This window comes from Petaurus breviceps, unplaced genomic scaffold (assembly GCF_028583685.1).
Source record: "Petaurus breviceps papuanus isolate PSGF00001 unplaced genomic scaffold, PetGlider_PUasm1.0 350, whole genome shotgun sequence".
NCBI classification, from domain to species: Eukaryota; Metazoa; Chordata; class Mammalia; order Diprotodontia; family Petauridae; genus Petaurus; species Petaurus breviceps.
In genome coordinates, this window is record NW_027186199.1 from 2665321 (window position 1) to 2687365 (window position 22045).

The 22045-nt window shown below is 42.1% G+C and overlaps 1 protein-coding gene across 1 annotated transcript in view; it reads left to right on the top strand.

Annotated features, from left to right (window-relative positions):
- Nucleotides 1-1537: 1537 nt before the first annotated feature.
- The window catches only part of LOC138168080 (zinc finger protein 271-like), a 50618-nt gene continuing 30110 nt past the window's right edge, over nucleotides 1538-22045 (top strand). Inside the window, exons 1-4 of the mRNA XM_069097123.1 lie at nucleotides 1538-1961; nucleotides 2241-2276; nucleotides 9424-9598; nucleotides 13661-14575. Of these exons, the coding sequence (XP_068953224.1) occupies nucleotides 1914-1961; nucleotides 2241-2276; nucleotides 9424-9598; nucleotides 13661-14575 (1174 nt within the window). The 5' untranslated portion in view covers nucleotides 1538-1913. The remainder of the gene's footprint in view (nucleotides 1962-2240; nucleotides 2277-9423; nucleotides 9599-13660; nucleotides 14576-22045) is intronic.

Here is a 22045-nt window from a genome sequence, read left to right on the forward strand (position 1 = left end):
CGCACGCTACGCTCCAAGCTGCATCCAATCAGAGCTGCAGCAGTGAGCGCGTCATCCTGTTCTTCCCCAGTGATTTGCTTATTGAATAAAGGTATATTTTTTTGTTCACATTTACCTGTTTATTAAAATTGATGTCAATGTTCATTAAAATAAGCCCTCCCCTGAAAATAAGCCCTCTGGTGTTTTTCTGTCCAAAAAAATTAATAAGACAGTGTCTTATTATCGGGGAAACACGGTATATCCCCAAAGGGAAGCCAACAATCCATAATGAAACAATGTTTCAGAGATCAAAATAATTTATTTTGATAAGCTGCTGACACATATATTTCCAAATAATGCGGAACTTTAACAATGAAACAATTTCATAATAAAGCCTTCACTTTAGAGGGAACCTGAAGAGTTTGTTAGACCTACAGAAGGAAATTTGAGACTTTTGTCAAAAAAGACATAGAGGCTTTAAAATGTCAATATTAAAACATTTCAAAGTAAAATTTAAAAAAATATGGAGTCGAATTATATGATCTCTAAGTTTCAGTTCCGTTCTAAATCTATGCTTTATGACTTAGTTTGAGCAATAATAAGAGCTAGAATTTACATAGAGCTTTTACACAAATGTCTCATTTTATCCTCACCAAAACCATTAGAGGTAGGTGTTATTATTTTCTCCATTTTCCTGCACTACCTGCTAGTGAGCTACATGAATTACTAATCCGGACATCCAAGTTTCCTAAAGGTCATCCACTCTTCCTGTAGGTGGCTGGAGATGTGGTGCTTAGAGCTCAGGGGAGTGCAGGATAGATTTGAGAGTCATTGATATTATTGTTGTATGTCCTTTCTTCTGGAAGAGGACATCAGGAAACGTGACATCGTGACATGCAAGTGAATTGTACGTGAGGGAGGGAGGGCTGTTCAAAGTCACCAGCTTCACTGTCCTCAGAAGCCACCTGGGTTCAGTGGCCAGAAATAGATCAGGATGACTGGAGATGGCCCAGATGCTGTGGGAGACCTTGGCTTTTTTAAGCTAAGATCTTTAACAGGTCTCAGTCACTGGTATAACAGCTAACTGAGAGCAAGGGAGTATCACCAGCAGACAGGGTGTAGAGAGAAGAGGGTTCAGCGAAGAGCCCTTGGGTGTTCACCCAAGCTTAGGGACAGGTGCAGGTGTGTGCTAAAGCCCGCCATCCGGTTCACAAGATCTGATTGTTAAATTTTCTGTGGGAGCATTTTCCCCTCAGAATTCAGCAAACACTACAAATCAGGGCTCGTGTCGTTTTATTCATTGTCTAGACTTAAGAAAGAGATAGGAAAAGAGATGGGAAAACGTTGATAGTACGGATCAAACTGTGTTTCTTGTGAATTTGTAAAAAAAAAAAAAATACGGAGAGAATTGTTAAACATTTACAAAGACATTCCTCGACGTGAGTATCAAGAAGAGTATCTGGCACACGGGAGGGGGTAGCAGGATCCAATCCAGATGGAGCGAACGTTGGGAATAGGGGTGAAGGTAGAAGGCGGCTCCCTATTCTTGGACTCTTTCTACAGGGAGGGGCAGGCCGGTTGGATGGACTACCGAGATCTCCAGTCCTCCATGCAGCCTAGAGCGGCCCCAGTCTTTGGGACGGAACTTCCGATCTCTGCGGGGCGGGCCCAAGGCCCCGCCCCACGGAGTCGAGAGGTGGAGTCCTAGGGTGGCCGAACGGGCGTGGCCCCGACGTCCGGGAGTCCGACCCGCCCATTTTACACATGGGGAATACTGAGTCCGGGAGAGGCTCAGGCACTAGTCTCCGGTATTTCCGCGGGCCCCTAGCGGTGTGGGCGTTGGGTCCTCGAGCCTGACCTTCGGGTTCCGTGCGTCAGGAACGTCTCAGGCCCTGAGAGCGAAGCAGCGACCTCGGCATCGAGCGCGCGGGGCCATGGCGGCCTTCGGGGCCCGGGTGGAGCCGCCGCCGCCTCCTCAGCCTCTGCAACCGCCGCAGCCGCAGCCGTGGGCGGCGTCGGGCCCGCGCTTCCGCTGGTACCGCTACCAGGAGGCGGCCGGGCCGCGGCAGGCGCTACGGAGGCTCCGCGAGCTGTGCCGCCAGTGGCTGCGGCCCGAGCGCCACAGCAAGGAGCAGATCCTGGAGCTGCTGGTGCTCGAGCAGTTCCTGACCATCCTGCCGGCCGACGTGCAGGCCTGGGTGCGAGGCCGCAGCCCGCGCTCCGGGGACGAGGCGGCTGCCGGAGTGGAGCTGCTGCTGCGGCTGCGGCTGCAGCAGGAGCAGGGGGCCGAGCCGCAGGTCAGCACCCTGACGGGCCGGGCCGGGGGAGGGGGGGATGGGAGGTTGGACTACAGGCGGCCCCTTCCCCAAGTGCCCGCGGGCTCCTTGGCAGTCCCCTTAGAGTAGTTACGAGAACCAGCACTTGGGTTGTATTAGATTATTCTCTATTATATTCTTGTATCCTCACGTTGTATCATGATACATGTGATATGTCGTATATCATATGTCACATCTTACCACGTTTTGTTTTCTGTTATATCATATATTATATATTGCATTTTGGGGGTAGTAGATAGAGGGCAGAACCTGTAGTTTAAATCCAGCCTAAGACATTTACTAGCAGAGTGACCCTGGGCAAGTCACTTAACCTCTATCTGCTTCATCTTCTTCACCTTAAGAAAGAGAAAGGAAAGGGAATAGTAAATAACACCTACCTCAGAAATATTGTGAGGTTAAAGGAGATAAAATATGTCGAGTGACTTGTACATGTGCATTTTACAGGTGAGAGGGTTGAGGCAGGCAGAAGTGAAGGGACTTGCCAGGGATTACCCCGATAGTAAGTGTCTGAGCTCTGGTCTTGCTTACTCTTCCTGGCCACCTGGCTTCCACTCAATGTCAGTGGATAGAGGACTGGCCTTGAGTCAGGTATAGCCTCTGTCCTATACCTTCTCTATGTGGCCTTGGGCAAGTCAGTTAACCTTGGTGCCTCCTGGGAAACTCCTAAGACAACAAATGGCCGAGAAGGTGTCAGTCTGCATTGGTGGTGCTCCCCACTTCCAAGAAATCCCTGGTCCTTTTAGGAAAACAAACAGTATTATAAGTACTTTAGATAAGTATAAACCAAGTGCTTTATGAGGTCTGTGTGGAAAGCTCATTCCTGACTGGGGAGGATCCCGGAAGGCTTCTTTGAGAAACTTGAAGGTTGGGTTGGATTTGGGAGGGAGGGAGCATTCCAGACAGGGTTGGCCTGCCTGAGAAAAAGTAAGGAGAGGAGAATCAATCAGAAAGCATTTATTAGAGGCCCTACCACGTGCCAGGGATTGTTCTGGGAATACAGAAACAAAAATTATACACTCCTAGCCCAGGAATTTGAATGTGAAAAGGACAAGAGATAGAAGGTTGGTGGAGGCCTGACCATGTTTATAGGCATCAGGGAGAAAGAGATTGAAGACTAGAGAGGGAAGCAGTGTGGAATGATTTTCTGTTTTCTGTGAAGGAGTTGGAAGGGAATAGATTCAAGGAGACAAGGAGAGGTGTTGGCCTTGGCAAGAGAAGAGAAGATAGGTTTTGGAGGCTAGAGAGTAGTCTTTTGGCAGGAATGGAGGATTCATAGAACAGTGGGTGATGATGGAAAGAGTGTTTAGAGGTTTCTGGGTTTGAATGTGTGACTTTGAGTGAGTCACTTCAACAAGACGGTCTCTTAGGTCTCTTGGAGGTTTAATGATCTATGACTATGACTAACTGTGAAACTAAGAGAGGTTGGTATAAGCCAGGGGTGGGGAACCTGGAGCCTTAAAGCCACATGTGTCCTTTTGAGTCCTTAAGTGTGACCTTTTGACTGAATCCAAATTTTACAGAACAAATCCTTTTATTAAAAGGTTTTTATTATGTATTTATTACTTATTATTCAATAAAAAGGCCTAGCTTAAAGACCTAGAAGGCCTTAAGGCCCAAAATTCCCCACTCCCTGGTATAAGCCATATTATAGAAGTCTTTAAATGCCAGGGGTTTTGAAGGACACTGTATGTGAGTCTCTGAGTATGTATTTGTTTCAGCAGTAGGTCTCACCATGTGGTTCTACTTGTTTGTCCTTATATGAGAACAGGTGCTTCCTCAATCAGAACAAATTCCCACAGAAATTGGACCCCTGCATTTAGTTCAAGTATATTCCCTTTCCTGAGACAGATCTCTTTGTGCTGTAGACATAAGTACAGGCCTTTAGTTTGAGCTGGGTGAGAGTGGGTAAACTGGCTGTCCTTTTCCCCTTGGCTGTAGTGTTCAAGCCACGCCTTCAGGATGCAGACCTGAAAGCACACTTGACTCTTGAGTTCTAGGCACATTGCTGATTGCTCTTACTTCTGGATTTCTCCAGCTGAGGCAATCCCTAGAACTAGCTGTTTCTCTTATTTTTCCCCCAAGCAAACTAGATCTCTATCACTCTTGCAACACACATTCCTATTTTCTTTTTATCGCCTAAGACACTGTGTAAAATTGAACTGCAGACTTTGATTTTCCCATTTGGATCAGACTTTCTGGTTTACTGTTCAGACTATTTGTATAGCTCTTCCTGAGCTTTCTGGCTATAACTAGAAGCATGGTTTCACATTGTTAGAACTGCTTTTCATGGAATTGTCACAGGACAGTTCTCCCCTTCCCTTGAAGAAAGCTGCACTCTAGAAACTAAGGTCATAGCCAAGACAAACTTGTTTCTGAGTGTTTCATTCCAGTGTGTGGATCAGTCTGTACTCAGGCCTTCTGTGAATGTTTTCTTTAAATTGATTTTCACATTATCCCTTTGAAAACTGAGCCACCCTCAAGAGATTCTATATTCAGTTGTGGAATTTCCAAGGATTTGAGAAGGTACTAGACTTTAGGCTTCTCAGCAGAGATCAGTCTTGTCAGTTGGTACCAGGAATACTCTTATCCATTTTTTACAGAATCTAAGACCATCTCATCTAACTTAAGAGTCTTTTCTGCATCATCTCCAGCAAGTGGTTCTGCAGCTCTCTTCCTTAAATTTCCCCCTCAGTTTTCTCTAGACTCAGCTTTCCACAGAATCTCATAGTTGGAAAGGATCTTAGAAGTCACTCAGTTCGGAAATGCCTTCTGCAACATCTCCAACAAGTATTTATCCTGCCCTACTGGAACACCTAGAGTGAGGGGAACCTGCTTCCTTCTGAAGTTTTTCTTCATAAATCTGATCATCTCTTGGATGCTTTCATGTTTTTGCACGTGCTCTTACAGCACATTGTGTACATAGCCTAAAAATCTGTTGCGGATTTTGCCTAGAAGTACTTTATTTAGTACTTCATGACCTCTGATTTTCAAAGTAAAACAAGAAACAGAATTCCTAAGGAACAAAAAATCCAAAAAGCAATGCAGTTATATTTTTGAAGAACTTGAGAATTGGAACAACTTTTACCTTTGGAAATACCATGTAGATACTTTTGGGATAAGTTTCTTGACAACAGAAGATACTAGAAATTTTTGACACTGCCATCAAACATGGCAGGACCAGACGATTTAAGAAATTCGGTCTAGACTCATGGCCTGAGTCTTTTTTGCTGCTGAAGTAGAAACTACTAGGAGATTTGGAAGGAATCATCACCATATGGACTAAGAGTAATCCATCCAGACCTTGCACTGGATGGATGTTAGCGGTAATTCTTGAGAGACTGCATTTCAGAACTTTAATTGTTATAATTACATAGTTTAGCTAGATGCTTTACACTTTTCCAGTATCTTACCATAGGAATTGATATTACTGCGCTGATATACAAGCAGGTATTTGAAAATTTTAAAGGGTCCATTTCATCAGGATTCTCAGGTTCATATGAAAATAATGGAGCCTAAAATTTGACTCCTCCCCTTGAAGCTGTCATACTTATTCATACAAATCTTGTATTTTGGTACATCAAAGTTAGTGTTGTCCCTTTGAATTTTCTGCTAGAGATATTCAGAGACTTCACAGATGTCAAACAAGGTGCATAACACCAGCAAGACAAGAAGATTTTTTTAATATCATCACAAGGTCTGCCAAATCCCTGGAGCCAGAGTTCTTCGTAATCTATGCCCCCAAAATGAGAAAAAGGCTTGTAGAAACTGTATAGAGAAGAGATAGTAAAGCAGTTCATTCAGCTACTTCTAGACTGGGTTTTTCCTGTTATATAAGCTGTGTTGAGAGAGAGTACGCATGCAAGAGCACCTTGGCCTAAGGACAGGGCTTGAAGGCATATTTACATATGTGCATGTGTTACCTATGTATACATATATATGTACTATGTGTATATGCATGTTTGTGTGTGTATGTACACAGGCATTTGGATAACTGCTTGATTATATCCCGGACATCTTGGCTCTGATAACAGAAGAAATTTCAAATACCAGTAGAATTGATGATAAGATAGGGGGCAGCTAGGTGGCATGGTAAATAGAGTGCCAGGCCAGAGTCAAAAAAAATTCCTCTTTCTAAGTTCAGATCTGGTCTCAGACATTTAACTAGCTGAGTGATCTGGGCAAGTCACTTAACCTTGTTTGTCTCAGTTTCCTCATCTACAAAATGAACTGGAGAAGAAAATGGCAAGCCACTCCTTTATCTTTGCCAAGAAAACCCCAAATGGGGTCACAATGAATCAGACTTGACTGAACAACAGCAAACTAGAGGGTTAATTTTCTAAAACTGAAGTTTGACAGTCTTGTTAGCTTTGAAACTTAAGTTGGGACTCATATACTCACTTCGATTTTTAAATTTTTTTAAAAAACATTTTCAAGGGTATAGTCCTATATGAAATATTTCAAGCTACCAGCTGTCTCACATACTGTGCATGTTTAGATGTCTTATTTAAAAAGACATACATAATTTTATAGATTGTATGTGTGATGATACAGATAATACATTACAGAAATACAGACAGTAATGCTTGGAGACTATCAAATGAATGCTTTCTTATTGGATCCCTTCTAGCCTTTGTTATAGTTGGTTCCACAGCCCAGGAAGGTTACCTTGGTCAATATCAGCATGTTACATCTGGCTCCTTTGTTCACTTCCTTGGAGATTAGGAGCCAAGTAGTCTTGTTTTAGCTGTCCTTCATACCTGGAATGCACTCCTTCCTCACCTTCATTTTTTCAAAATTCTTTTCAGAATAGCTCTTTTAAAGCTCAGCTCAAGTGCCACCTCCTACAAGAAGTCTTTCTTAATCCACCCCACCCCCATCACCATGTGTTTTACCTGTGCCTGACTAATCCATAAGGGCAAGGACCTTTCACTCTTTGTGAAAGAAACACTCTTTATGTTTCTACTACTAGAGTAGTTCCTAGCACATATTAGAGCCCAATAAGTACTTATGGATTGATTGATTGATTGTTTAGTAACCTCAGGGTGAGTAAAGCCACCAAAAAAGACTACAGCTCTTCTATGGTAGTAGAGAGAGCAATGTAGAATTTGTTGTTTGAAGTGTATTCTTTTCTTCCTCTGATTTTGTAAGCTTCCTAAAGGCAGAGACTCTTTTCAGTGTCCTCTGGCACCTTGTGAAGGGTGAAAGACTTAGGAAATGCTCAGAAAAGACAGAGAACCTGAGAAATCCTGATCATTAGATCTGTAGGGGCCTTATAGAGCATCTAGTCCAGCTTCCTCCTCTTGCAGATGGGGAAACTGAAACCCAGTAGGGGAGGGGACTTGTCCAAGGTTTCACAGTTCAGTCCATTGTGTACATTTGCTGGGTGCAGAACACCATTCTAGACTGTGGGGGCAGGAAGGGGTGGGATAGTAAGTTTAGATAAGCTCTTAGTCTAGTATCGAAATAAACTATAAACAGTGATAACTCTAATATACAAAAATTTGTAATGAATCTTACCATTACAAAGCATAGCTTGAAGTCACTGCATAGCTGTTACTGATGGATTAAAAAAAATCTCTGTGGAAGCAGTGGTATTTGAGTTAAGTTTTAAAGGCTCATGGATTTTGGTCCTCCTATGTCATCATTTATTGGCAAGGAAACTAACCCAGAGGGGTCAGGTGGATTGCCCACTGTCGTAGAGCTAGTTCTTGGCTAGGAAGGGGCTGAGCCAGGATTTGAACCCAAATCTAGCACTTTACATTGTATCACTGGTATGTACCTCAGAAAGGCAAAGGGGATAAGGAAGTGGGAAGGAGGATTTTTTAGGCATAAGGAATGGGAAGAAAAAGAACACAAAATGGAGGGGGAGGCGCAGTATGAAATACTCCCATTCAGAGATTTGTCCTCAGCACGGAATAGAGTCTAGGCTGGCAAGCTTCTGATTCCCTAAAGCTCTCTCTTATCTCTACAATATACAGTTTCTGCCTATTGCTTTAGAAAGAAAACTGAATTTTCCTGAATTTGAATCCTGGCTGTGCCACCTTATTCTGTGACTTTGGACAAAGAAACTTTTCCTCTCCTTTCCATTCTATGTAATCATAAAATGAAGGGGTCAAACAAGATTATCTCCAGTCCCTTCCAACTCAGACTTCTTGACTGATTATTGATGTTTAGTTTTTTTCCAACAAATCAGAAGTTTTCTTGTCTCACAAGCTTAGAGACTTCCTTGCCCTGAGAAGTAAAAGCATGAATGCTAATAAAAGGGTTGGGACAAATTCCTACAGGGTAGCTCTCATGGATCCACTTGTCTGTCTCATAAGACAGATACAGTATAGTCAAGTTTCAGAGCCATCCCTGGCAGCAGGAGCTCTTTTAAAGCAGGAATGATACAAGGTAGGGAGTGGGTTTCAATTAGGGCCAGGCAGATTGCATAGGAATATTTTTTTTCTCAAACTTTGGGTGAGGTAAATAGTAAGAAAGTAAAAAACGCCATTTATGTTGATGCCAGAATTCTTTACCTAAATCTCCTGTGACTGGAACTCCTCTGAGTTGTCTTTTCCGAGTACAGTGAACCTATTCTGTGCCCTTTTTCCATGGGGTTAAAGCAGTGGACTTTGAGTCAGGAAGATTTGAATTCAAAGCCTGCCTCAGACACTAGCTAAACTTCTCTGGTCAGGTCACTTAACCTGGTCCTTAGTTTCCTTGTCTGTAAAATCAGGATTAGGTTCAATATCTGAGGTCCATTCTAATTCTAAATCTATGATCTATATCTACCCCATGCACCTTATCTATCAATAGCATTCAAGATTTCTCTCAAATCCTTTCCATTGCCTGCACTCAAGTTCTTTTTATCTTCATGAGTCCTGCTGGGCCTTCTTGGATGACTCCATGCCTCACAAGAGTTTATTGTCTTTGATACTCTCTTGCCTGTTTCCCAAGGGAGCAGATCTGGAGGCGGGAGCTCTAAGTGTACCTCTGGCTCCAGATTCCCTGGCAATTGGAAACTTCCCTAGAGCCCAGGATATGGTTCCTGTCACTATGCTAAGGGTTGACTTCACCTTTTCTCATAGCCCTCTTCTCACCTGCCATGTTTCTAATGGTCCCCTAGGTACCAGGCTTTGCCCAGCAACCAGAAGTGCTGTCAGAGGAGAAAGCGACAGAGATGACAATCCTGGGAGCAGTGCCAGAGTCATCTGCTTTGCCTCCCATCAGTGACTCTTCAAGAACAAAGTCTGAATCTCTTCACCATGGAACCCTGGTCTCCCTCCAGGATCCCCAACAAGGTATTCTCTCCTTCCCATTAATGGAACTTAAAGACTTCAAAAAATCTATGATTTCATTGGTGCAAGCATTCCATCCACCAAACACAGATCACAGCCTCTCTATGTTCCATGAGTGGCTGTAGCCAAATAATTGTTTTTCAGTCTACCCAGTAATGAGTTCTGCTCAACTTAGCTATACAAGTACTCTGACAAAAAATAGACCTTCCATCACTGGACCCATGCATGAAGTCTTCCCAGCTTGATAAAACTGCTGGTATTCTGCTATAGACTTTGAAAATCTAATCACCTGTATGCCACAATTGTAGTAGCACTTTGATGTAGTAGATACAGCATGTCATGGTGATATTGCATATATTTATAAAGCCCTTCATTTCAAAAGAGCTTCCATAGATATAACTTAGCCTGAGTTCACTACAAACCTGTGAGACAGATAGTGCAAGTAATAATTTCTCCATTTAGTAGAGAATTAAACTAAGACCCAGAGACATAAAAGTGATCAGCTCAAGGTCTTATCAAACTGAAGTCTTTTTTCTTGGTCCATTGATTTTTCCATTATACACTTCCATCTGAGAGGCAGTGCTAAGATAAATGGTATAAACTGTAAGTAGTCCAAAGGAGAAATAGAACTCCCCTTACCTTTCCTCATGTCTATACCCTCTGTATTCCTTCCCACCTATTCATCCATCTACATTCCCCAGCTCATCTTCCTCTTTTTTGACAAATCTTGCCGCTCTAGGGGTGAAAAGGATAGGTAAGTCACAAACCTATTGACAAGGACCCTCCATAGACAAGTATGCATATACAGTCACTGGGATACAAAGAAGAAGGAGATAAGTCAAAAGGAGTGGCACAAAACTGTTATTAGAAATAAAAGGAAAGGGATCACTTTAACCTATGGTGGGTCTTGGCAGGTGGGAAGAGGTACAGTCATGGAAGACTTCATGGAGTAGATGACTTTTGAGTTGGACATTGAAGAATAGAATACAAACTTCAACAAACGAGAGTTGGGGAATTTCTTTTCCAAGGTTGGATATTAGTGTGAGCAAAGTCTATGAGATAAAAAAGAGACCCACCTGAAATTAGCCTAGTTTAGCCTAGTTTATCTGTAATGTAAAGTACTTGAAAGGGATTAATGGAAGATAAGATTGGACTGGTTTATTGAAGCTACTTTATGATGGACTTAGAATGTCTGAGTTTGGGGGTTATCCTTTGTGAGGTTATTCAAAGCCCCTGGAGGTTTTTTAATAGAGAAATGACTTGCCCTTAGTCTTGCTTACTGGAATTACTTGATTACTGGGATCTCATTGTAGAGGTTAGTGTCCAGAAGATGAGCCTGGAAGCTGTGACACCATTTAAAATACTATTACCATCATTCTGATAAGAAGCAAAATCTTCTGTTGGGAACTCTTAGGATTGGGGGAAATGGAAGGGGCTAGATTGGAGGGTTGTTAAGAAAAGTAGAAATGATAGGATTTGATGATGAGAAGTGATGAGGGCCTAAATTAGGGTGGTTGTTGTGAGTAGAGGGAAGAGGATTAACTTGAGTATTTGTATGGAGGTAGCCCTAAACCAGATTTTTAAAAGTGGGATTTAGTAATACTGGAGGAATAGTGTACCATTAAAAGAAATAAAGGTGTTGGAGGAGGGTCAGACTTGGAGGCTAAATAAGTTTGGACTGATCATATTAAATTTGAGATGTTGAGATGCTGGCAGATACTAAGAGATGTTCAGCAGGCAGTTGGGCGTACAACACTGGAGTTTTGAGGAGATGTTGCATGTGACATCATCTGCATAGAGACAGTAATTGAAATAGTATATGAGAATCTGAAGAACCACCCATATTTAGGAGGTAGGTATAAGAGTAGCCGTGAAAAGACAGAGAAGTAGACAATGGGAGAAGAATCACAACAGTGTGTCTTCAAAGCCAAAGGAAGAGAAATATCAACAAGCAAGGGGTGGTCCACAATGTCATATGCCACAGAGAGACTAAAGAGGATAAGGACAGAAAAGAATTCATTGCATTTAAAGTTGACCTTGACAATCAGTGTTTCAAAAGAGAAGTGGGCAGAAATCAGACTGAAGGAGCTAAGGATTAAATGGATTGTGAAGTAGGCCCAGAAAGTCTGACAGAGATGTAAAGATGAGGATGATAATTTGAAAGGTGGCATGATCATTGGAAAGTTTTTATAGGACAGAGTAAATCAGAATATATTATAAGTTAAGAGCTGGGAAGCAGTGGAGAGATTGGATGACAGATCAATGGGATGGAATGCAAACTCTTAAGAACAGAATTTAAGACCCTCCTTAAGGTCTAGTTTTAACCTGCCTTTGTAGCATGGTTTCACATAATTCCCTTTTATCATTAAGTAAACATTAATTATGTGCCAGGCACTGAGCTAAGCACTGGGGTTACAAAAAGGGGCAAAAGACAGTCCTTGCCCTCAAGGCATCTACAATCTAATAGGGGAGACCACGTGCAAAAAATATATACAAAGCAAGCTATATTCAAGATAAATAGGAAATAATTAACAGAAGGAAGGCATTGGAATTAAGATTAAATTAAGGGTTTGGAAAGACTTCCTGCAGAAGGTGGTATTTTAGTTGGGACTTAAAGGAAATTTAGGGAGGCCAGTAGTTAAAGTGGAGGAGGGAGAACATTACAGGCATGAGGGACAGCCATAGAAAATTCTAGGAGCCAAGAGATGAAGTGTTTTGTTCATGGGGAAAGCCAAGGCCAATATCACTAGATTAAAGAGTACATGTTGAAAAGTAAGGTGTAAGAAGATTTGTAAAGGTAGGAGGGGACCAGGTTATGAAGGCCTTTGAATGCCAAATAAAGAGCTTTGTATTTGCTTCTGGAGTCAATAAGAAGTTTGTTTATTGTGGGGTGGGGCAGGACTGGGGAGTGACTTAGACCAGTGCTTTTGGAAAATCACTTTAGTGGATGAATGAAGGAAGGATTGGAGTGGTAGCAGTGGAGAGGAAAGAAGGGTATTTATTGCAGAGATGTTGCAAAGGTGAAATCAAAAGGCCTTGGCAATAGATAGGATGTGAGGGTTGAGAAATAATGAGAAATCTAGAATGACTTTCATGTACTCTTTGTTCCATTATAATTAGTGTTTATTCTCCAACTGTGTGTCTGGCTTCCCATCTGTGCCGTGTACTCTTTCCTTAACTAAGACTGAACTCAATTTCCATCTTCTCTTTGAAGCTTTCCCAGTTCCTACAATGAAAAGTGTTCTCTGCCTCCTTAAATTTTCTTGACCATCTTGTTGGCATCTCTCTTTTGCTCCCTTCAAACTCTACCTTATTTATTATCTCACTGCATAGTGGAATCTAAGCTCCTCGAGGCTAACAACTATCATTTGTTACCTTTTATCCCCATTAACTTACACTTACTAGATGCTTAATAAATGTTTATTAAAACATTTATTAATTAATGTTGAAAAATACCTTTGTTGAAATTGAATAGAATTAAGGATCTAAGGGTTGGGGTATCCTTCTCAAGGAGGAGGTCTATTCTGAGATGGGAGGGAAGAACGAAAGAGTGAGCAAGTATTTTGAGAGGAGGAGAACACAAGGGGAGCTCCTCCCAAAATGGCCTTAGTCTGCTCAAACAGGACAGGTCATCAATTGAGTGTGGAAAAGGAGGAAGTGTAATTAGGGGCTTTAGGAGAAAAACTGAGTGTGAAAAACCAGGCCCTACTCAACTTTCATATTCCTGTTGAGCTCCATCTCCTTGATTTTCTGTTGCCCTGGCCACTCTTCTACCCTCCTTTTTTCCTCGTCATCTCTGAAGTCACTTTGGTGCCCTGTGTGTGTCCCTTTCATCCTTTTCTTTCTCATTGTTTCTCCATAATGAGATCACTGTTAAGATGGGTCATAAATCTTTTTGTTGAGGTTTTTTTTATTGCCCTGGACTACAGGAAAAATAAATTTGCAGAAAGGATAAACTAAAGTTGAAGGGGGGAAAAGATGTTTGTTTCGTTGAGATTGTACTGCCTTATGGTCCATTGTCTCAGATTAAGTATTGAGTGACATTTGCATTTTTCTTTATTATAGATCATGAAACCAGGACTGTCAATGAGGAGTTAATTCTAAAACAGGAAATTTCTGAAGAGGTGGAATCCCAGTGGATGGTTTCAGAAAGACCCACAGAGGAAGTTTCCCAGGGACCTGTGTTTGGAGAAGCCCTTGAACAGGAGGTCAGGTTAGAGAGGCAGCCAGGAAAATCTGGCGAAGAAAGCCTGAACAGATCCCTTTCCTTGGAAAGGGGTTTCAGACCAGTGACAACAATCCACCAGACGGGCTCCATAGGGGAGCAAAGCCAAGAATTTGATGAATTTGAGAGAACCTTCAGTCTGAGTTCAAATCATGTTACAGATCAGAGATTTCCTATCGAAGAGGATGCTCATTGTGATACCTGTGGTGAAATCTTTCAAGAAACTTCAGATCTTATTGAACATGAGAAAATTCACATTGGAGAGAAACCTTATAAATGTGATGATTGTGGAAAGGCCTTTGGTCGAAGCTCACACCTTATTCAGCACCAGAGAATTCACACTGGAGAGAAACCCTATGAATGTAATGAATGTGGGAAAGCCTTCAATCAAAGTTCACACCTTGTTAGACATCAGAAGATTCACACAGGAGAGAAACCCTATGTATGTACTGAGTGTTGGAAAGCCTTTAGTCGGAACTCAGTCCTTATCAGACACCAGAAAATTCACACTGGAGAGAAACCCTATGAATGTAGTGAATGTGGGAAAAATTTCAGCCAGAGTTCCGGCCTTAGGAAGCATCAGAGAATTCATACTGGGGAGAAACCCTATGAATGTAGTGAATGTGGGAAAGGTTTCAGGCTGATCTCAACCCTCATTCAACATCAGAGAATTCACACTGGAGAGAAACCCTTTGAATGTGAGGAATGTGGTAAAGCCTTTCTGAGGAGCTCTGGGCTTATTGAACACCAGAGGAGTCATTCTAGACAGTGAGCAACCACCCAGAGTAGCCCTTGTGAATGAGGTAGCATTGGATCAGACTCTTCATCAGGGATAACTCTGAAACATGAATTAATCTCAGTTTCATCCTTTTTGCTCAACAAAGACCTACGTTAGTCTCTCTGTGTACCAGTGTCTTACCTTACAAGACCTAGTGCAAAGGAGAAGTTGGGGATCAGGGGTGCCCTGGAAGGAGACTTCATTACTGAACAGAGGGGGTATGCAAAAGCACCTGTCCTGAATACAAAAAGGAAAGGGGGCTCAGGCATCACTCATGAAACAAAAAGATACTGTGGTAGCTGGGTCAAGAGAGCTGAGAGACCAAATTCCTATGACATTCCAGTGAACACCAGAGAAAACTTGTTATTATGATGCTTGTAACTTTCTCCTTGTTTGTTCTTTTCATTGACCTTCTACTCTTAAGCTCCCAATCCATTCTCCTGTAGTTAGAAACCCCATAACCTTCAGAAACCCCGCTGATACCTACATATTCCTGCCTCAGGGACAGAGGATGGGGAGGTACTGGGAAATTGAGTTCTGTGTTTTTGGAGAGGCCCAGATACAGTATTGGCACCTAGGAAGGAAGTTGGGAGGAAAGAAGAAAGACGTATTGAGAAGCCAATCTAAAACCAAGAAGCGCCTCTGAGGTTTACCCCAGTAGGAGGTCCTAAACTTTGCTGGGAGAGTTATCCAGAAAAAATCAGAGGTGGTTGTGGGGGGCAGTGTGCTACCACTCCTTACTCTTTCTCTATGCTGTGCTTTTCACTTGAATGCTTCTTCAGGATTCAGGTTGCCCAGGTATGGCCCTGGCTTTCTCATGAATCTGATGTCACATCTATGGGAAGTCCTAGGGCCTCTTCATTTCTGTCCCCCTCTTCAGCTATACAAATGGGAATTTCACCTATACAGTCCTTTCCAGTTGTAATTCCTGATCCTGTTATCTTCTCTCCAGCAGGCTATCTTTTACTTTTCCAACTTCCAGAATTCTATTTATGGCGATACATGGTAGACAGAATGTAGACTCCATGGAAGACAATTTGGGTAATACCAAGAACACAGGATTTGGAGTCAGAAGATCTGGGTTAAAATCTTGGCTCTACTGCTTACTGTCTGTGTGACCTTATGCAGTTATCACATCTTCTCTGGGCTCCAGTTTATTCATCTGTAAAACAAGGAAATTAGAATGTGAAAGTGCATGTGTGTGTGTGTGTGTCCTGAGCACTCTTCTAAGCTGATGGAAGACAGGCAAAGGACTTATTTTTCCAAACTGCAGAGGGAGATGTGAGCATGGGCCAGCATGCCCTGGTCAGAATTGGCCCACTTCTGAAGGAGCTGAAGGGTGTCTTTGTGTGAGAAGTTGACAGAAACAATGAGTGTTGGGGTCAAGGTTGGGGAGGAGGGATGAAAGGAGCAGCCACATGCATCAGTCAGCTTCACTCCCTAATTCCATGCAAAGGTGACTTTGGATCTCACTAGAAAACTCACTCTTTTAAGGTCAACAGTTACCTCCTTAATTGCTAAATGTAATGGCCTTTTCTCATTCCTCATGCTTTCCCTCTTTGCAGCAACCGTCCCCTCCCTCTGGGTACATCAGTTTGTAGTTCTCTTAAGGTTCTTCTGTCTCTCATTTCCTCATCTCCATCATCCATCTCCTGCCACAAGTGTGGATGTCCCTTAAAAGTCCTTCAATCAATCCACAAGCATTTATTAAGCATCTACTGTGTGCTAGGTACTCTGTTAAGTGTTAGGGATACAAAGACATAAGGAAAACAGTCCCTGCTCACAAGCTTCCAGTCCATCTGGGCTAGACTATATGCATATATGGACATTTATAAAATAAATATAAATGATTTGAGGAAAGGTTCTAGCAGGTGGGGAAGAACAAAAAGGCTTCAGCTTGAAGGTGGTACTTGAGCTGAGCCTTGAAGGCAGAGATGAGCAGAACTATATTTCAGGTTTGGAGGATAGCTAGAGCGAAGGCATAGGAAAAGTAATAAGGTTGCTTTGGTTCACCTGTCTTTGTGACTACACAGAAAAGTTCAAGCGTCATTGACTCTCAAGTTAATATATCCAGTCATAATCACTCTCCTAAACTCCAGTCCTGCATTCAATTGAATTCAACAAGCATTTGTTGAGGGCCTGCTGTGCCAGGCATCAAAAGGTGGCAAAAATGTAAGGGCAAACAAGATGGTCTCTGCCTTGAAGGAGCTTATTTTCTACTTGAGAGAAACCACATATATTCAGATAAGCATCTGTAGAATAAATACAAAATGCCTTGGGAAAGGGAGGAAGAACACTGACAACTCTGGAGATCAATCAGAAAAGACTTCCTGTAGAGGTGGCCCTTGGGAGGCAGAAGTGAGCAGCTAGAGTTTCTAGGCAAGAGGGGGACAGCCTCTGCAAAGAGATGTTGATGGGAGTATCATGCTGAAGATTAGTATGACAATTTGGACATAAAGAGAGAGTGTGAGGAGCAATAATGTGAGAATGGAACACAAAGATAGCTTGGGGCTGAGTTATAAAAGGGCATTAAATGCCAGATGGAAGTATTTTGGCTTAGAGGCAATGGGGAACCACTTAAACTCAGCAGTTGCCTACTAGATTTTCCCACCTGGATGTCCTGTAGTCATCTAAAACAAGCAAAACAGAATTTACATTTCCTTGGAGATTATCCATCTTCCTAATTGCCCAGGTTTATCAGCTCTCTTGACTCTTCTCTTCACCTCCCAATTAATCAAATCTATTTTATTTCTCTGGCCCCTCAAAGCAATCCCCTTTACTTCACTTAACTTAAATTGCCACCACCCTAGTTCAGGACCTTATCACTTATAACCTAGACTGTTCAATAGCCTCCTAATTATTTTTCCTGTTTCCAGTTCATCTTGTATACAGCTACCAAAACTTACTGAAACAGGACTGACCATGCCACTCCCCTATTTGGATGTTTTAAGTAGTCTGTCACTTTTAGGAAAAATAAAGATTTATTTTTTGGATGGGGGAGGGCAGGCAATTGGGCTTAAGTGACTTGGCTATGGTCATATGGCTAGTAAGTGTTAAGTGTCTGAGGCCAAATTTGAACTCAGGTTCTCCTGACTCCAGGGCCAGTGTTCTATTCACTGTGCCACCTAGCCACCCCAAAATAAAGATTTCTTAACCTTTAAGACCCTCCATAATTTCTACATATAGATAGACTGATAGTTAATATTAGTAATTAATTGATAGCTATGTCATATTCTTTACACCCTACTTTCAGCCAAACTGGCATACCAACTATTTCCTAAATTGACATGCAATCTCCCACGTCTGTGCATTTGTATAGATTTCTAGACCCTGCCTAGGATTTCTTTAAAGCTCAGATTAGGTTCCAACTCCATGACACCTTCTTTGATCCTGTCAGTGATTAGTGGTGTCCCCTCAAGTTGCTTTGTTTTGACTTAACCTGAATACTTAGTTTAATATTGAGTGCAGGGTTATCTTTGTTGTCAGTACCGTACACATAACTTCTTAAAAAATGTTTGTTACACTTCCCACAGAATCTCAGAATTGATAGACATCTCACAGGCACAAGAATTCTCTCTACAGTTTGTATTTATCTACAAGAACTTTTATTGAATCCTTTTGCAACCGACTAGAGTAGGGGAAAATACAACTATGGAGCTCAGTTCAGTAGGTACATACATAATGCACAACCTTATATGAGACCATTAGAGAGGAGAAGGCAAAGTTGAACCTAGGTGAGTTTTCTAGCCTTGTTTCTGGGTTTCTTGTTTCTGTGTGCTTGAGCCCTTTTGTAGCCTACTTTTTTTGGGTTGCAAGTTAGAAGACCTATTTCAAACTAGTCTAGGTTGTGATCTTGATTTACTTTCCTGAGGTTAAGTCCCTTAACCTTTTCTGGGTTTCAATATCTTCCTCTGTAGAATGAGGTATTAGATTGGATCCCTTTAATTTTGCTCTTCATCCAGGCCTATTTCTTCTAGGAACTTATTCCTTCCATTGTACTCTCTCTTCAGTCTCTCCAGATTTGCTTTATCTTTGCCACTGCCTGGTAAGATTCCTTAGTTTTCCCCCAAACTTAAAAATCCTTCACTTGATATGTGGACATACTCAACTTCAGAGAACATATAGCCCAAGCTTTTCCTGAAAAATCTGTCTAACATGATTGCATTCATCAGAGGGATGTCTGATTTCTGTAAGAAATCTTTTCTCCATTTTTTGCCTAGACGGAAACTTTTTGTGCACATGCCAATACCTTAGGGGAATGTTAAATTGTTATAATGCCAAATAACAATGTTGGGGTTTTTGTATTTTGTTCTTTGATACCACAGTTAACCTATATAGCTCATTAGAGACATTGTTATTGACATAGGAGATGTGGGCACATTTATGTCTTCATTGGATGAGATAACTTACATTTACAAACATACTTAACATAATTTTACTTTGGAAGTCATTGAGTTTTCTGACTGTTAGGAAGGGGAAGTGATATTTGTGGGGTGGGAGGTGATTTAAATAATAATTCAGTAACTTTATTGCATTAAAATAATGTTGACCAAAAAAAAAGAAACTCCCTACCATTCCCTCTTCTTAGCCTGTATTCCCCCTTTTATAGCCAAACTCCTCTGAAGTTATCTATATACTTGGTGCCTCCATTTTTTCACCTCCTATCCAGGTGTCAACCCCTTGCTTTCTGGCTTCCTATCCCACCACCTAACAGAAACTGCCTTCTTCAAGGTCGCTAAGTCTCCTTACTCTAAGCCCACTGTTCTATTCTCAGTCCTCATTCTATTTGGCCCCTCTGCTGCAATTGACACCTTGGCCACTCGCTTCTGGACACCATCCTTCCTTGATTTCTGTGATGTTATTTTCTTTTTTAGTTCTCCTACCCTTCTGATCATTCTTTATTATGCTCCGCTGGGTCATCATCCTTCCACCTACTAAATGTTCACAACCCCTAAAGCTTTGTCCTGCGTGGGCCCTTGTCTATACTCTTGTTTGGTGACATCAACTTCCATGGTTTTAGCCATTGAATATGTATATGACACCAAAATCTGTTCAGCCTTAGTCTGTCTTAAATTATCTTCACTTTTATATATCTCCTTCCAGTGTCCTGTAGCCATTTTAAACTCAGCCTTGTTCAAAACAGAACTTGTATTTTTCCCCAAACACTTCCAGATTTCACAACCACAGGATCCTCCATGTCTCTTCCCTCTCTCATCTCCCAGACTCAAACAGTTGTTAAAACTTGTCAATTCTGCCTCTTCCTTTTTCAGACCAACCTCTCTCTCCACTTAGGAAGCCTCTACCCTATTTCAGGCCCTCATTACTTCTCCACTAGACTATTAAAATAGCCTCCCAGTTAGACTTTCCAGTTTCTTTCATTCCACTCCATTCTCACAGCTGGTCAAGTTGATAATGCTGCTAAGACACAAATGCAGCAGCCATCTCATTCCCCTGCTTAAAAAATTCCAAGGGGCCCCCATTACTACCAAGATAAGATACAAACTTCTGATCTTGACATCTAGTATTGTTTAATATTGTTCTTTTCACATATTTTATTCAGGGTAAGCTGACCTACTGTTCCCTGTAAACACCTTTCCATCTCCCACCTCTGACCCTTGTTTAGGAATTTTCTACCCGAGATGGCTGGCATGTATGTCCTTATTCCCTTCCCAATTCCCTTCAGAGCGCAACCTGGGTGCCATTTTTTTGCATAAGACTTCTCATCCTGCCAGTTTTTAGTTGTCTTCTCTTGAAGTTATTTTTTGTAATATGTAATGGTTAAATAGAGTTGTTTGGGTTTGTTTTTTTGTTTGCTTTGTCAATGGAGTTGAATCTCCCAGATGCTTAACAGCTCCAGCCAGTAGGACTCAGGCTTCTGTACACAGCCCCTCTCTGGTCAGACCTCACATACTGAAGCCTGCCTCCATTCTGTACTTGCACTATACCAGTCATAGAATCCTTTCCTCCAAACCATCTTCCCCTCCTGCTAATTTAATTTCCCTCTTCAGATAACATCACTACTGAATCCTCTAGCTCTACCAAAATGTCCCAAGCACTAAGCACTCGATACATTTTCTCATTAAACTTGTTCAGTAGCAGGCTAGTTTTCTGTCCAAACTCTTTCCTTCACTACACCCAGGCTAGTTTTCTAGCTCCAGAATGCCCAACCACATCTTTGAACTGCCTTCCTAATCCCCTTAACTAAGACTGCAGAAATGGTGACAGCTGTTTTCTTTTTAGATCTTCCACATAGTTCTCTATGACGTAGCTTAGAGAACTGTCACCCGACTGCAGTGTTGTTATAGGGAAGGGTGTGGAAAGCCTCCTGAAGCATTTACTGGCCTATGACTAGTTTATCCTTTTTGTTTCTCGTATGGATAGAATGGGAGCCCCTGGAGAGCAGGGAAAGTTTTTTTGTTTTATTTTGTCATTGTATCCCCAACTGGTCAACTAGCATCTATTAATCATCTGCTGTGTGCCTAGCACCTTTCCTCGTGAGGTCTATTCTCCAAAGTGATTTGGAATCAAAAGACTTGTCCGTAGTCCTTTAAGCTTAGATATAAAGCCTCCCCTCCCCCTTACTCCTTTTGAGGGGGAAGGATCCATGCAGTATGCTGAGCACTCAAAGCTTCTCTCCACTGGTAATGCTGGACTCACTGCCAGTGGATTTTTGCCTCTGAGTCCTGGCTGATGGAAAACCTTGTACCCAGAAGTTGAGTGTCTGGGCTCCCAGGTATAAAACATGAGCTCCAGGTTGGGCCCAATATAGCACGTTCTGTATTCCTTGGATACTGATCGATAGTGGTTACTGTCTACTACTGTCTATAATAGTTACTTCCGGTAATGCATCTACACAAACTTCTTTCTTATTCTGGGCCTCCAGGATGTACGAAGTACATACCATGACTTGCCCATTCTGCCAACACTGAGATGCTTCCCAATTTCAGGTGACTTCCAGTCATATGGGTTTAGGATTTAGGTTGCTAGTCCTTGGACCCATTAGTTCCTCTTCTACCCAAATCCTTTGGGTCACATTCTTGCCCTGTTCTCTAGTGTTACAACCTTGACCAGTTGGACGAGCATGTCCGTCAGACCTGTTGTTCTCAGGGACAGAGTGTCCTCCTTTTGGTCCTTGCTTCCCAGTGTATGTTAAGACTCCCTCATCCCCACCCCCAGACTGTCATCAAATGCCTAAACTCATTCTGGGAGTAGCCTAATCCTTATTTGATGCTGGGTGGTGATGATACTGGCTGTCCACTAAAAAATGCAACAGTATCAGAGACTGTCAGTTCCAAAAATGTTGAGCATTTAGCTGATTAATGATACTGTCCCTGAAATGACAGGGTCTCCTGTTTTCCCTGGAAAATATGGGAGAATGTGATCCCTGGCTTCTGCAGCATGTGTGCTAAAGCATTCTAGTGACCTGGGTTGGGTCATTTTATTGCTC